General features: G+C 52.8%; 6 protein-coding genes across 6 annotated transcripts; 3 read left to right on the forward strand and 3 right to left on the reverse strand.

Annotated features, from left to right (window-relative positions):
• Window positions 1-512: 512 nt before the first annotated feature.
• Z519_06088 (uncharacterized protein) lies at window positions 513-2,261 on the reverse strand (the record flags this gene model as incomplete). Its single annotated transcript, XM_016763828.1, has 4 exons — window positions 513-1,184; window positions 1,467-1,855; window positions 1,934-2,036; window positions 2,169-2,261. 4 exons carry the CDS (start codon window positions 2,259-2,261, stop codon window positions 513-515), a joined length of 1,257 nt encoding a protein of 418 aa, XP_016620152.1.
• A 2,676-nt stretch (window positions 2,262-4,937) lies between these two features.
• Z519_06089 (uncharacterized protein) lies at window positions 4,938-6,656 on the reverse strand (the record flags this gene model as incomplete). The annotated part of the gene is made up of 1 exon (XM_016763829.1): window positions 4,938-6,656. The coding sequence occupies one exon, from the start codon at window positions 6,654-6,656 to the stop codon at window positions 4,938-4,940; it is 1,719 nt and encodes a 572-aa protein (XP_016620153.1).
• Window positions 6,657-7,845: 1,189 nt separating this feature from the next.
• On the forward strand, window positions 7,846-8,856 carry Z519_06090 (uncharacterized protein; the record flags this gene model as incomplete). The annotated part of the gene is made up of 1 exon (XM_016763830.1): window positions 7,846-8,856. The coding sequence occupies one exon, from the start codon at window positions 7,846-7,848 to the stop codon at window positions 8,854-8,856; it is 1,011 nt and encodes a 336-aa protein (XP_016620154.1).
• A 106-nt stretch (window positions 8,857-8,962) lies between these two features.
• On the reverse strand, window positions 8,963-9,745 carry Z519_06091 (uncharacterized protein; the record flags this gene model as incomplete). Its single annotated transcript, XM_016763831.1, has 1 exon — window positions 8,963-9,745. The coding sequence occupies one exon, from the start codon at window positions 9,743-9,745 to the stop codon at window positions 8,963-8,965; it is 783 nt and encodes a 260-aa protein (XP_016620155.1).
• A 1,065-nt stretch (window positions 9,746-10,810) lies between these two features.
• On the forward strand, window positions 10,811-12,425 carry Z519_06092 (homocitrate synthase, mitochondrial; the record flags this gene model as incomplete). Its single annotated transcript, XM_016763832.1, has 3 exons — window positions 10,811-10,904; window positions 10,957-11,092; window positions 11,153-12,425. The coding sequence occupies 3 exons, from the start codon at window positions 10,811-10,813 to the stop codon at window positions 12,423-12,425; spliced, it is 1,503 nt and encodes a 500-aa protein (XP_016620156.1).
• Window positions 12,426-12,986: 561 nt separating this feature from the next.
• Window positions 12,987-14,844, forward strand: Z519_06093 (uncharacterized protein; the record flags this gene model as incomplete). Its single annotated transcript, XM_016763833.1, has 2 exons — window positions 12,987-13,090; window positions 13,191-14,844. 2 exons carry the CDS (start codon window positions 12,987-12,989, stop codon window positions 14,842-14,844), a joined length of 1,758 nt encoding a protein of 585 aa, XP_016620157.1.
• Between the last annotated feature and the right edge of the window lie 290 nt (window positions 14,845-15,134).

Below are 15,134 nucleotides of genomic sequence, written 5' to 3' on the forward strand. Positions count from 1 at the left end.
GATACGATATTCTTCTAACACCTCGGGAGATTGAGAGAATGGTCAATAACAGCTTGTTGTGAGCATGGCGTGGCTCACTCCACATTTCTCTGCTTCCGCAGGCTGGGTGAATGTTTCGACTCTCCGTCAGTCACAATGCGAGGTCTATCGGGTTATACGAGGGCCCTCATCGGCCAACGTAATTGAATTGTCTCGTTTTGTTTCGTCCCAATCCCTGGCATTGAAGGGTGCCGCAGGACACCCGCTTTAAAAACTCCCCCGAAAACCACCAAGAATTCTTGAACTCTACTTTTAGAGTCGTCCAGTAGCTTAAGGTGATCAATTTCCGCACTCTTTCGACAAATGTTGATAAATGAGGAGAATGGCCCCATGAACAACATGGTGGAATGCATAACTTGGTAGCGGTACTAATGGCAACACTACAATACGGTGCGAAGTTGACTCTGGTAGGAGTGCTACTTGTCTCTTCTTGTGCAGCTGACTATTTCTGTCTCACGATCAGTCCGCCACGGCTAGGTTCTCAGAAAATTCCGCAGTTGAGTCCCACGGTTGCCTTGAAAGGCTTTCTGAAGCAATCTGCGCTCTTCAGAGACCTCGCGTTGTGAATCTTGCCTGGCAAGGAAACTCACAGCCTCAGCGGCAGGGAAGCCGGCGATGTTCAAGAAAAACGCACCCACAGCAGGGCGTTGGAGGAAGGGCATAAGCATCACAATCTTGCGGCAGTACAGTCTGGGATCAATGCACGCTGAGAGACCCGCACGACCATTTCCGGCAACGTACCACAGAACGTCATGTATGATATTGTACGTTGCTAAGTAGATTATGCCCAGATGAGCCATTGCGAAGTGTTCAGAAGAAGGCTTCGAACTCTCATGGGGGCCATTGGAGATCTTGTCCTCCACAAAAGCGATTGTGGACGAGCCCGAATTGGCCGACCATGTCTGCAGCTGACTATGATAGAGCCAACACCTCTCTTCCAGTTGCTGGCGAAGGAGCGCTTGTGTTTCCACTTCGCCAGATAGACATCCAAGGAGGCCTTCAAGGTCTTCTAGCAGAGCTGGAACCTCGATCATGATATCCAACAATTTATCTCTGGGACCCATAGGATGCAGGGGCCACGGAATTGACTTCCATGCTGGAGAACTAAATATAGATCGCTTTCGAAGGTGGATGTCCGCATATACCTTCCTTTGCGGCGTCAGCGCGTTTTAAGTGATGAGGATATGCAACACAAGGTGCACATTACCAGATGGAGGCGACTGTCAACGAAGAGAAGGTGGGTGTTTTCTTCCACATAGCTTTCGGGGGGTCTCGCTCAGATGATGGCCCTCTCCCCAGAGGCTTGCCTTAGCCAGGTAGGACCTGGGAGCCACGAGCGTTGGTCCTCGCCCGTCTAGATCAACTGATACAGTATGGGTTAATCAGTTTGGATGCTCATATCAGCACGAGTAGATGTTTAGACACACCTCGTATGCACGCAAGAGTCCCGACGCCGCCAGTAGACCGTCACTACCTTCTTGACCTTTGGCAGGGATCGACTTGGCTAGTGCTTGCAAGGATCTGCCGTACAAGCGCCATCCTTGCATGATGATCGGCTGCTGCCCGCTCACCTGGCCGAGCAGGCCCAGGGCGTTGGTAAGCAAGGCCAGGTGCACGAGACCTTGTCGTTGACCCAGGTCTTGTACGACTCCAGTCCAGCTGGTAGTCGAGTATCGTACCGCTCGAGGCGTAAACGGCTGACCATTGGGAAGGAGAGTGGTCCAGTAAAAGTCCAAGTACTTTCTCTCCAACGCGGTGCATCCCAAAGATCGCTCCAGCAACAACAAGGCAGTTGGTGACGTCAAAACTACTTGATCTTGGATGAAGCCCCCAATTCCAGGCTTGCTCGGTTGTGCGTAGGATTCCGGCGTGAAGCTGCATGTGTTGGCATCACCATGCTCCGGTCTGCTGTTGACGAAGATGCGGGCCCTCTGATAGCCTCCGCAGACAAGCTTAGAGTGTTTGCACGGGCCACACGATGGTTGCTGTTGATCGCACTTTGAACGAACAGTACAAGATATCAGCACATTTTTTTCGCACGGCGACGGAATTCCGCCTGCCAGAGAACTCCCGCCCTTCTAGCGCATCCTGCAGGTCCGACAAGCTTCCGACCGTCCTGGAACCCCGACCATGTTGAGGTTGGATGTGTCGAGTTGGATACTCGGCCTCGAGCCCGTCCGTCGGAGGCACGGATAAAGGGGCGAGGGGGTTGCGACGGACATATTCGCTGAACTTACGATCTACATCGGCCCCGCTTTGACTACGCGAAATGCTCCCCAATCTGGCCTAGCTCGAGACTGTACGAGTACAGAGCACAGCCTTGTGAGCTTCTACACAGGTTGAAACCTGATGGAGGCGGCCCCGTTCTCACAACGGGGTCGAATGCAGTAAAATGATACTTTTTTTAGCCACGTACGGCACTCGTCCACGTAGCGCCGTAAAGGTCAACGCATCGTATGTTGCCACCAAAATCGGATACGCGGCAAAAGGCAATATTCCAAAAGACTCGAGGCGCACCCACTCATAAGGCCAGTATTCCGCAGGCATCTTCTAAAGTGCTTAACCGATCTTGCGCCATTGTGGTTGGACTACTTATGCGTCGTTATGAGTGCCCCGTGTCGTACCGATTGAACCATCCTGATAGGAACCTCCTTAGACGAAGCCCCAGTCGTACTTGTACGTCGTGCCCCATAAACACAGTATTGCGTCATAGCTGCCGACGAAATGGACCATCTAACTCTTCCCCTGCTGGTGTTTTAAGGAGGTGAGCATCCTACAGTCCCTGGACAACGCGCATCCAGCATTGGACTCGTTCAAATCTATATGTGTGGTAATTCCAACCTCCATCTCGCCATCGAATATCATTCATCCTTTGATTCGAACTTCAACTACTTTGCCCTAATAGTTGAGGTTCCTCTCTTCTGGTTCTAGTTGGTTTACCTAAGTAATATAGTCAAACGCGGAGTCGGCGATATCAGGTCTTTTGAACGAGACATCCATGATCGGTCATGACAGCGCCTCTCCAAGCCAAATCATCACCCGCGACGCGCAAGAATATATCGTCGCCATCAGGGGCACTTGAGTTGCCTTCTCGGCGTCCTCGCCATCCTGTTTAAAGCATACTGCGTCGACCCACAGGATACGATGCTCGGAGGCATTTTGGAGTTGCGAGAGCGCCTCGATGAGATTCGAAGTCACGGTACGGCACCCGGACTTTTTAGCATCCTCGTCATGTTAGCACCAGATTCGGTATTTGTGAGGCGCCAGCGCCTGCCTGATAGGTTGTCCCATTTCCTCGAGGTGAAGCTGAGCTTTATATCCGTAAAGATTCCCGGCCGACCAGATATAAGACAGGGCTTCATAGCCTGTTGCCTAGGCGTCATTCAAGCTAAACGTTTTGAGGGAGCATTGAAGCTCTTAATCGCGGTGGGAATAGGGGCCACTGAGGACACCATGCAGAACCATGAGTCGAATCTCGTCGGACTCAAGGGCCATGCATTCGCAAGGTTTCCTTGCCACCGAAGGGAAATCGTCCTTCTTTCCCCAGGCAGCTGCTGAGGAACCGGCGTGAGGATGTAACTTCCTCCTATAGAATCAGACAATTTTGTAAGGCTGTGGCGACGCCGCCAGAAGCCGTGCCCCTCGTCGTTCATTGCGCCTAATTCGAAGAGAGATGAGAGTCAAACACTGCTACCCGTGAGGTGGTGTAAAGGACGTCAGCTCCATGGCGAGGCTGTACTCGTGGTAGCCTGACAAACCACTCTGCAGCCAAGGCACAGGTGCCAAGATGGCATCAAGTGGTACGACGGAGTACACAGCCTCGACAGTATTCAAGTACCAAGGACCATAGATCCACCTCTTCTCTTCTCTATCCACAGCTGGCTACGTACAAACAAATAGTACCTCTAAATTATCGGTCCCCGCCAGCGCCGATTTACGGTACACCTCCAATCTACCCATCCTGGCCAGCCGGACATATCGGGCCTTGTATAGTTGCGAGCCGCCCGAGTAAGAACCATATTCTGTACTCCGTACTGCGTATTCTCAAAGCATTCTGTGCTCTCGTACGTAATCTGACAGGGGCTGGGCACCTGAGGGATAACAGTAGATTCAGGATATGCCCCCGTTTTAACGCATTATTCTGTCGATTTGAACACATGGCTATATAGATAGCTTAGGAACGCAGGTACCTATGGTGCCCACACACATCCATACCCTGTATGCCCTTCACTATATACCATACATGTACAAATCTAAATCAAGGTTCGGAGTTCCTTCTTTACAAAGATGCCGTTTTGCCCGACAAATCAATTCCATTCCACCCCATCCCAATTCTACTTCGTATTGCGTCGTCATAATGCTCATCGACATTGTCATGTGGACACATGACAGCATAGCCACGATTGGCCTAGGGAGATGACGAGGGTCGATTCCGATTGCGCCATTGCCGTGCAGGCATGCACACTCGTATAGGCCAAGAACACAAAACGAATCCAAAAGTCGCCAGATAAAACATCCCCAAGAATTACACATGTACGAAGGAGGTACGACCAACCATCCATAAACTCCCATTCCCTTATGCAGATCTATCCTTCCTGTGTGAGCCACCTGCTGTCCTAACCTTCTGGCTCCGCATATGTATCAGATGCTCCGCCGGTGGGTATTGTCGGAATGGTCCGAGTGCAATCTCAACGTGGATCGTTTGTTGAGTAAGCGATGGAACAAAAGGCTCCACCATCCCTTTTCTAGATGGGCCCAGCTTTTCTTTTGGCGGACTTAAGGGCGGCCTTTCATCCAAAAGCCAGAAGCCCACACAGCATGGTTCCCTCGAATCGGGCTGGGGCAGGACAATGGCTCCCCCAAACTCGCCTATCAGAGTCGCAACAGGAGCAATCTGGTCAAGCAAACTCTTTGTTGTCGCCCACTCCCTCGCCTTGCTTGTGGCGAGGTTCATCCGCCGATTCCCTCTTCTTCGTCTCCTCAAGGACAGCTTGTTGGTCCGGGCCGAATTGTGAAGAGGTCTCAGACCGCAAACTGGCGACTGTTGAACCGGAGCTTGAACTAGAGGGAGTCTCCACATCTACCGCGCCTTTGGCCTTTTCGTCCTGGCTCTCCTCGTCTCGGGGCTGAGGAACGTCGGTAGGGGCAAATCGACTCCGTTCGCGGATTCGTCCGCCGTATTTGTAGAAGACGAAAGGGACCGGCGCCAGAAGGCATGCAACACCTGCAATAAGTGAGCCACCACCGCCTACTCCAAGAGTTCCGAACATTTGATTCGTGAAGAGGGGTGCAGCCGCTCCACAGGCTGATCGACAGATGGTGTTTGCGGCCATTGCGCTTGCGGTGTACATCAAGTAGGTGTCCGTAAGGTAGTTCAGGTAAGAGACGAAGATGAGGAGGATTGAAGTCGACAAGAACGTGCCAGCGATGGTGGGGACAATCCAGTGAATGCTGTTGAAGTTGGCGGTCCAAGCAAACCAAAACATCGTAACAGCGAACATGATGCCGCCAATCATGGCGACCGGCAATCGATCTTCTGGCTTGCGCGGTATACCAGCCAGCATTCGTTTCTTGTCCCGCGACGAGACGTAGAAAATAATGCCACCACCAATACAAGCTCCAATAACGGTGCCGATCAGTGGAAGCTCGCCAACCCCGGAATTCCAGCCTCGCTTCTGCTGGAACACAATGGGGTATATCGTAAAGAGCATGTAGAGCAGCAGATAGACAACCGAGATGTAGATGGCGATGAGGATCGAGATAGTGTCAAAGAGGATCTGCCACGGCCGTATCAAAGCGACCTTGAACATATCGCCCAGCCTTCGCCCCTGTGCTTCGGCGGGGGCCTGTAGCTCCTGATATTCGGGGATTCCCGTCGCCCTGATCCGGCGAGCCTTGTTGATCAGCACAACCGGGGGGAATGTCTCGGGGATGGTGAACATCAGTAACTCCGTCGCTCCCCCCAGCCACAGCAAGACGTAAAATGACCACCTCCAATCTTCCTTGAGCTCGAGGAATCCCGAAATAACAGGCCCGATGGCAGGACCGATGAAGGTCATCATACTGAAGATCGCCATGGCATTCCCACGCTCGACTGGTCCCCAGACGTCGGCAAGCACTCCGGGAGCGTTGGTCAAAGGGGCACTTGCAAATGTGCCGGTCAACAGGCGTCCAATTAGCAGGGATGCAAAGTTGGGTGCAAAGGCACAGAGGAAGTTGAAGGCCACATAGAGGGTGAAAGTTGTATAGAAGACGTATCTCCGTCCGTAGAATTCTGACAAGGGCGCAAATATTAAAGGCCCTGCAACGTATCCAAGCAGAAAGAGAGTGATAACGAGACCGGCTGCGACCTCGGAAACGTGGAATTCTTTAGAGATACCGCGTAGGCACCCCGAGGGGCTGGACGAAGCAAACGTGGCATTGCAGACTAGAACGACGCCCACGAGTGTGCAGTACCATCGACGTGCCGTCGACCATTCTCTGGGGTTTTCGATATCGCCGGGTGCAAAGTCGACATGGCCGTAGCGGTTGAGATATGGTCTGATGGCGGGGTCGATCTTGCGAGAACGGTAGGGTTTAGCGACAGGTCTTGACAGAATCCTCTCTATCGTCTCCATGGCTGTTGTGCTGTGGTGGTGGTCTTGACCGGAAGGCGACGTTTGAAGGGAATATATGACGAGGAACTTGCCATGACGAAAGATATTTCAAGACACAGACCTTAGCCCCTTGGTAGCATATTTTTCATAGATCATGCTATGCAACATACCCACTGATTGGTAATGTTCATGCTGGTGTGGGTGTTGGGTGGGTGCTCCGCGATCTCGGGTATACGGCACCTTTGGGCGCCTTTGGCGCAGCCATTGCGTGTCGACGTCCATTCCATGTCCCCTAAACCACGGACGAAAAGCTTGATCGGTCTAGCACGTCATGAATCTCCTGTTGGGCCTTTGTTGATTCGCAGACTCCAGAAGAAGTGCGAGGCTGGACGGGCGCCATTGGCGGGCGGATGTTCCAGCGCCTCCTTTTCAACAACGAAGTTTTGCATGATTTTATCCAATGCGTATTTCGGCAGATCGACCACTGTGTGAAGTTGGAAAAGGTCCAACCCCTGTGGATGTTTGCTTCCTCACCGGCCTCAAAGATGCCCGTTTCGGACAGAATTGAAACGAACACGGACGGGCCACTAACCGAGGACCGTCAGATTACCTCTTCTCGGTTACCACAGCTGCGGTACGAAGTTCGGAGTGGTCTTTGTGCTTCTATCACAGTTAGCATGTGTCTTGGGAAGGCGTTCCAAGCCCTGGCATTAGTTAGCTAGTGGGGCAGATCGCAGTTCGGGCCTCTGCTTGAGCCGAGCATCGTCGAAACCGAGACTCAACGACAGGATTCACCGATTAGTCGTCAGTACATCTCTTACCTGTGTCTCGATCTGGTCATTTGTGCCCGTGGTAAGTCAGCGAGAGTTCGGAATGTACACGTTCCGCTCCATGTTTGGTTCTGTCGTAAGTTGGCGGCTCAACCGAACAGAATGGGGACACCCTCAGCCTTGTGCAGAGCGTGTTGCTTGATATAACCTTTTATTCACCTGTCAGCACGTTTCTCGAAGAGTCGGATCAGGCACCCCATTCGGCCGTCATATCCGTCAAGCGTGGCCTGGTGGGTTTGTTCATGTAATAGGCCATATGGACTGCCCAAGTTTATCTTAGGCTCTACCGGTCAAACTCCGGGCTGTGGCGGCAGGCGTTTATCCTCGCCCTCTACCTTGGGCGACGCCAGCAGCCTTCCTGAGATATCTCTATAGGGACAATGGATAGCGTACCTCGAATCCTCCTCTTTGGGGCTGGGAGTATCGGCGCCGTCTATGTGCTCCAGTTGCAGCGCGCTGGATGTCAAGTCACAGCGGTGTGCCGGTCGAACTATGAAGCTGTAAAGCAGAATGGCTTTAGGCTGCTGAGCAAGCGATATGGCAATGTGCAGTTTCGTCCGGACCTGGTTGTCAGAAGTGCAGCAGAATGTCCAGAGGATATCACCTACGATTTTGTCTTCATTGCGACCAAATCGTTCCCCGGGTCGACGCCGTCGTTAAGCGACTTAATCTGGCCTGCTGTCCGCGGTCGACCTCAGACTGCCATTGTGCTCGCTCAGAATGGTATTGCCATCGAGGACGAGGTGGCCAGGGCATATCCAGACAATCCACTTCTCAGCTGTGTCGTCTACCTGCCTGCGACGCAAACGGAGCAAGGCGTGATTGAGTATCCCGAGATGCTAAATCTCCTCGAGATTGGCACCTTCCCCTCCACCGCCCCGAAATCCCACAAGGCGGCGGCGACCAAGTTGGCAGAACTAATGATCGCTGGTGGCGGCCAAGCCGAAGTCCATGATGATATTCAAGTCGCTCGTTGGGGCAAGATCATGATGAATTGTGCTTGGAATCCCATCTGCGCTCTTTCAATGTCCACCGACGCGGATTTCTTACTCTCATCAACCCCCTATGCTTACGACCTTGTGTGGTCAATCATGAAGGAAATCATAGAGCTGGCCAAGAAGATGGGCATTCCAAATGTGAACGAGAAAGTCGCGGAGCAGAAGCTGGCTATTGGCAAACGACGAGCGGAAACCAGGCAGGGAAGAGAGGTGAGTATGCTGCAGGATGTCAAGAAAGGCCGACTGTTCGAGGTGGAAGCAATCGTGGGCAACACTGTTCGTCTAGGGCGTCAATGGGGAGTCGAGATGCCTCTGACAGAGATGCTGTACGCGCTGGCCAAAGCAAGATTTGACGCCTTGGTGCGCGAGCAGAATGGAGAAGTCACTCAATGATCTTGTCAGCCACAGACCAACACTTAGACAAGTTATAGACCTAGCCCGGCTGTGCTCAGCTTGGGACTAAATGCTTCGAGCTCCTGAGCTACTTTCCCTGCATTCATCACTTGAACGGCACCTGTTCTCCGGCACTGCGCCGGATGAAGTCTGCCGTCCTGTCTGTCATGCTCAAGAATGGACTGTGCCCGCTGTCTACCGTTTCCTCGCGGATTTTCAAATCAGATCCTCTCTGGGCCAACACTTCGTTTGCGTCCGCAACCATCTTCCTCTGCAAATCCGCCGGAATGGCGTGGTCCTTCTCACAGATCAAATAGCTCGTTGGGATTTCCCACCACCCAGCCCCTTCAGCACTCGGCGGCAGCACCTTACAGCGCCAGGAGTGCGTCTTGATCATGGCCTTGCAACGATCTGCTTCTTCAGCTGACACATCGTTGTAGAAAACGAAGTCAGGGCCAGGTCCGCCGACGTCAACCAGATTTCCATCCGCCGAGACGACATGGATTGGATGGGGTTTACCTCCGAGGGGTGCGAGAAGAGCTGTTTGTGGCGGATACAGGAACGAACACATCATTGCAATGGAGGTGAGACGGGGTCCGTTCTGGTTCTGGCCAACGAACGAATAGGCTGCGCTCTGGCCTGGAATGCCACTGTATGAATGGGTAATGAGGACGACGTCGTTTCCTGAGGACAAGATGTTCCTAATCGCGATGGAAATGGCATTGGCGTCAGTGTCGACATCGGTATTTGGGGGATCCTTGGGATCAACTGTGGGCAAGGCCAAAGCTTCACATCGATATCCGTGCTGCTCGAGGGCTTTCATCAGTGCCTCGTAGTGGGGAGGCGAATGCCATGCACCAGGCAGGAACAGAAGCGTGGGCTTTGCCATTTCTCGCTTTGGAGCTACAGTTGAGGTTCTGATTGAAGCTTGAGGGGTATCGCTGGCACCCAGCTGGGATAGAGTTATATACCGGAGTGGAACCGGGTCAGGCCCTCTGGGGGCTAAGGCGACCAATTCTAAATACATTTTACAAGGATGCTCGTGTACAACCCCTCCCAGCCTCATGTTGCACGATCGATTTGTCAGATGAGTTGCACCACCAGCACAGACGACAGAGTGTTTAGATGATGTGTTGGGAATTCTCTGAACTCAGGGCGTTGGCTTGACAGGAAGTCTCAATGTCTTTCTACCTACGGAGGATGACCAGTACTAGGACCCCATGAGGTAAACTGAACGATCTAGGTGCACTGTATTGATAAATGTGTGAGGCGTGCTTGAAAGCTTATGAGCTTGGTAGAACAAGGCTGCATCTCAGCCTCGTCAAAAGTCCCGAGGTTAAGGCGTTTCACGTGATCCGGCTCCAGCGATCAATGACGTCGAGCGTGTGGGCGCAGCAGGAGGACCTCGACAGCTTGAGATAGCAAGAGTTGGTAAATGTTCTGGCGTGTCGGAGGTGTGATGGACAAGGCGGCACAAGATTTGCAAAGTGGAAATGTGAAGACATCAACGGGTTTGACGAGTGTAAAGAAGAATGGACGAGCCCATTGAAAAAGAGTTAAAGAGATAGAGAAAATTTTCTGGCCGTGAGACACCGAGACCGGAGAAGACGCTGAAAAAAAAAATATTATGCGCCTCCCCGCAACCATCTCGCTTCTCCCTGCTAACTTTTCCCCCTCCAAAGTCCAAGACTCAAGCCGCATCCACAATTCACTCCCACTTTTTCTGCTACAGCTCTCGCTCTGGCATCATCTTCCCTGCCACCGTCCCGTCAAATCACCGACTCGCCATTTTGACTCATTATTCTGCTGCCCCAGACCTACATTTACTCCCCCCTTCACCTCACCTCACCGCTCACTTCCTCTGTCTCTCTTTCTACTCTGACACCTTATATTAGTTCTGGTGCTTCGTCCCTCCTCTACCAGCTCACTCCCTTCTCTTCACTCACCGCTCAAAATGTGTCCTTCAGCCGACGAGGTTGACAGGAACGGCGTCAACGGACAGACCAACAGCACCAACGGCCATTCAAATGGAGTGAATGGGAATGCCAGTATGGCGACCTGCTGCCCCAGTTGTGGTGCCTCTCACTCACAAAGGTTTAGGTCACCCTGGCTATACTGGGATTAACACCACCCCCACTCCACGGAATGCCAGAAACCCCTACATGCCCGTGGGCGATTTCCTCAGCAACGTTAGCAGATTTAAGATCATTGAGAGCACATTAAGAGAAGGCGAGCAGTATGTTGCGACCACCCCGCCCCGCCAAGCTGGAAAGACGCTGACGTCTGTTGCTAACAGGTTCGCAAATGCCTATTTTGACACCGCTAAGAAGATTGAAATCGCAAAGGCACTGGACGAATTCGGCGCAGACTATATCGAACTCACCAGCCCTGCCGCCTCAGAGCAATCTCGCAAGGACTGCGAAGCTATCTGCAAGCTCGGCTTGAAGTCCAAGATCCTCACCCACATTCGATGTCACATGGACGATGCGAGAATAGCAGTTGAAACCGGTGTTGACGGCGTTGACGTCGTGATCGGGACATCATCCTTCCTCAGAGAGCATTCTCACGGCAAGGACATGACTTATATCAAGAACACTGCCATCGAAGTAATTAATTTTGTCAAGTCCAAGGGCATCGAGATTCGATTTTCTAGCGAAGACTCTTTCCGATCTGATCTTGTCGACCTGCTGTCGCTCTATCAAGCCGTTGACAAGGTCGGTGTGGACCGAGTGGGCATTGCCGACACTGTGGGATGCGCTTCTCCTAGACAAGTCTACGACCTCGTACGAACATTGCGCGGTGTTGTCAGCTGCGACATTGAAACCCATTTCCACAATGATACGGGTTGTGCTATCGCAAACGCTTACTGTGCTCTAGAAGCTGGTGCTACTCACATTGACACCTCGGTTCTCGGGATCGGCGAGCGAAATGGCATCACCACGCTGGGCGGGCTCATGGCCCGGATGATCACGGCCGATCGCGATTATGTCAAGAGTAAGTACAAGCTGGAGAAGATCAAGGATATCGAGGAGTTGGTTGCCGAAGCTGTCGCCGTCAACATCCCCTTCAATAATCCCATCACCGGTTTCTGTGCTTTCACCCACAAGGCCGGTATTCACGCCAAGGCCATCTTGGCCAACCCGAGCACATACGAAATCATCGATCCCGCTGATTTCGGTATTGGGCGATACATTCATTTCGCTTCTCGCTTAACCGGATGGAACGCCATCAAGTCAAGAGCACAACAACTCAAAATTGAGATGACGGACGCGCAATACAAGGAAGTCACGGCAGCCATCAAGAGACTGGCTGATATCAGACCCATTGCAATTGATGACGCAGACTCGATCATCCACGCATACCATCGTAATGTCAAGCTGGGCAAGAAGAACCCCGGGAGTGAGGTGGAACTGCCCAACATGACGGAGAAGGAGAAGAGACTGCTGGCGGAGAAGCAGCAAGAGGAGCAATCAGTTCCGGAGAAGAGACGCCTAGAAGAGACTGTTGATGACCAAGTCGCGACCGAACAGGCGGTCAAGAAGGCCAGAACGGCCGGTGTCACGGCATAGACGGCGGCAAACATTCCATTCAAAAGAGATATACATGCATTTGAGCCGGAGTTTAATAGGCTGTCTGAGAAACGGCCTGAGATGTTCTCTGAAATAAGGAGACCTCTGCATTTGAAATCTGTGGCCCCAGCCGGATTTGCACATAGCCACGGACCAAAGGTCAGCTGGGGCTCGATCTGGGAAACAAAAGCAAGAATAGGACCAAAAGGGCAAGCAGGTCCATAGATGAGTGTGTACGTCCATGATGCAGATGTTTTGATCAGCCATAGGCTCTTGTAAAGAAGAGGTGTCCATCCACCGGTGCCTGAACGAAATACGAGAGCCTTCCTTCGGAACATCAATTCGCCGACGCGCGGTACGAGGTATACGAGGAACGAACCAGCAAGACGTCAAACTGCGGAGAAGGTCGTTGACTCGTTGAAGCGCGCATATGAAAATCCACCATGCCTGTCGTCACATTTGGTGACAGTAGAAAAATACCCGTCTCCATCCCCTCTCTTCCTTTCGAGGCCAATTCATCTTTTCTATGTCTCGTCGATGACCCAGAAACATAGTCCCATCATGGGCGGCTCTTCTCCCCTTCCCCTCAGCTTGCAGAGCAAGTTCCAGCGAGCTCGAGCTGGCCATTTGGCTCGCTTGAGGGACTACCAAGGTAACTTCAACATGTACGTCTGCCCCGGCTCTGCCGTGTGAACGTCTGCTCGAGACGGCCCTGCCCGGCTTGCTGTGATGTCCAGTCAGCTCAGTTCTAAACACCCATTGCAGACTTCGTAATATAATCTTCATCGTCTTCATCCTCCGCATCCTCCGCAGATCGTTTTACTTTCTTCGCGGCCACGGCCTACTTGGTTCCCTCGCTCTCCTCTACCACACCACACACAAAACCCTGTACAAAATCCTCCTCAACCTCCCCGGTGTACGGTCAAAGGTCTCCAAGCAACTTGCTGCGGCACGAAAAGATCTAGAAGATAAACTTGCCCCGACCGGTCCCGGCGTGAACCGATACCTGCATCTTCCCAAGGAGCCATGGACAAAAGATCAATTACACACCGAGCTGGAGACCTTGGCGTCAATGAAACGGACGCGTTGGGAGGAAGGTAAGGTCTCGGGCGCAGTCTACCACGGGGAACAAGAGCTGTTGGACATTCAGTTCCAGGCGATGCGTTACTTCAGCGTGGCCAACCCCATCCACGCGGATGTATTCCCCGCCGTCCGCAAGATGGAAGCTGAAATCGTCGCCATGGTCCTCGCCATGTTCAATGCGCCTGATACAGGTGCTGGAGTGACCACCTCGGGAGGCACCGAGTCGATACTGATGGCCTGCCTATCGGCCCGACAGAAAGGGTACGCAGAAAGGGGAATCACAGAGCCGGAGATGATCATTCCGCATACCGCACATGCTGCCTTCTACAAGGCGGCATCGTATTTCGAGATAAAGCTACATGTTGTCCGTTGCCCGGTACCCGAATATATGGTCGACATATCCCGCGTTCGCCGTCTGATCAACCCCAATACGATCCTCCTTGTGGGCAGTGCCCCGAACTACCCGCACGGCATTGTGGATAACATCCCAGCCCTCTCAAAACTTGCAGTGACGTATAAAATCCCCTTGCACGTGGACTGCTGCCTGGGATCTTTCCTCATGCCTCACCTCTCCAAAGCCGGATTCCCCTCCCCGTTTGCCGACGAAGGAGGATTCGATTTCCGTCTCCCCGGCGTAACATCCATCTCCGTGGATACGCACAAGTACGGTTTCGCGCCCAAGGGAAACTCGTGCGTTCTGTACAGGGACAGACAGCTACGGGAGTATCAATACTTCATATGTCCCAATTGGTCCGGCGGTGTCTATGGGAGTCCCTCCATGGCTGGCTCAAGACCTGGGGCGCTGATAGCGGGATGCTGGGCCAGCATGATGGCCGTGGGCGAAAAGGGCTATGTTGACGCCACGAACAAAATTGTCACCACGAAACAGACGATCGAAAACGCCGTCAAGGAGCACCCGATCCTGAAATCGACGCTGGGGATACTGGGCAACCCGATGGTCAGCGTCGTGGCGTTTGAGTCGCTCGACCCACAAATATCCATCTACGACATCGCCGACGCCATGTCCAAGAGACAGTGGCATCTCAACTCCCTCCAAGATCCCCCTGGCGTGCACATCGCCGTTACTTTACCCATGACGAGGCCCGGGGCCGTGGACGGATTAATTGACGATCTTGTCGCAGTGGTCAAGGAGGAGAAAGAGAAGATCGTGAGCCAACAGGTCACGAGCAGCGGCGTCATAGGAGGTCCAGTGGTGAAGAAGGACAAGGGAAATGGCACCAGTGCGCAATTATACGGCGTGGCGGGCAGTTTGCCTGACAAGAGTATCGTGGAGAAAATGGTCGTGGCATATTTGGATACGTTGTACAAGGCTTGAGGGGATGTTTTGTCGCAAATGCCGGGCTTTGGGCTGATGATATGGTAGGGTGTGGTATGGTATGGTATGGCATGGCATGGGGCTCCTCCTTCTGTGCGCCGTCCTGTTTCTAGGATGAGATTGCAGAATTGTGCAGAAGGAAGGAAGCAGATGAGGTGGGAATGGTCCGGCAATCAATCAAACCAGCTCAATCCCCCAGTTTTGACCTGGCCTGCAAAGCGTCTGGGGGGGCGAAGCGAGGAGAAATGAATTTCTCTCCCTCCCCACCCATCTCGCTGCTTCTGTTCGAG

This window comes from Cladophialophora bantiana (genome assembly GCF_000835475.1).
Source record: "Cladophialophora bantiana CBS 173.52 unplaced genomic scaffold supercont1.8, whole genome shotgun sequence".
Taxonomy (NCBI): Eukaryota; Fungi; Ascomycota; class Eurotiomycetes; order Chaetothyriales; family Herpotrichiellaceae; genus Cladophialophora; species Cladophialophora bantiana.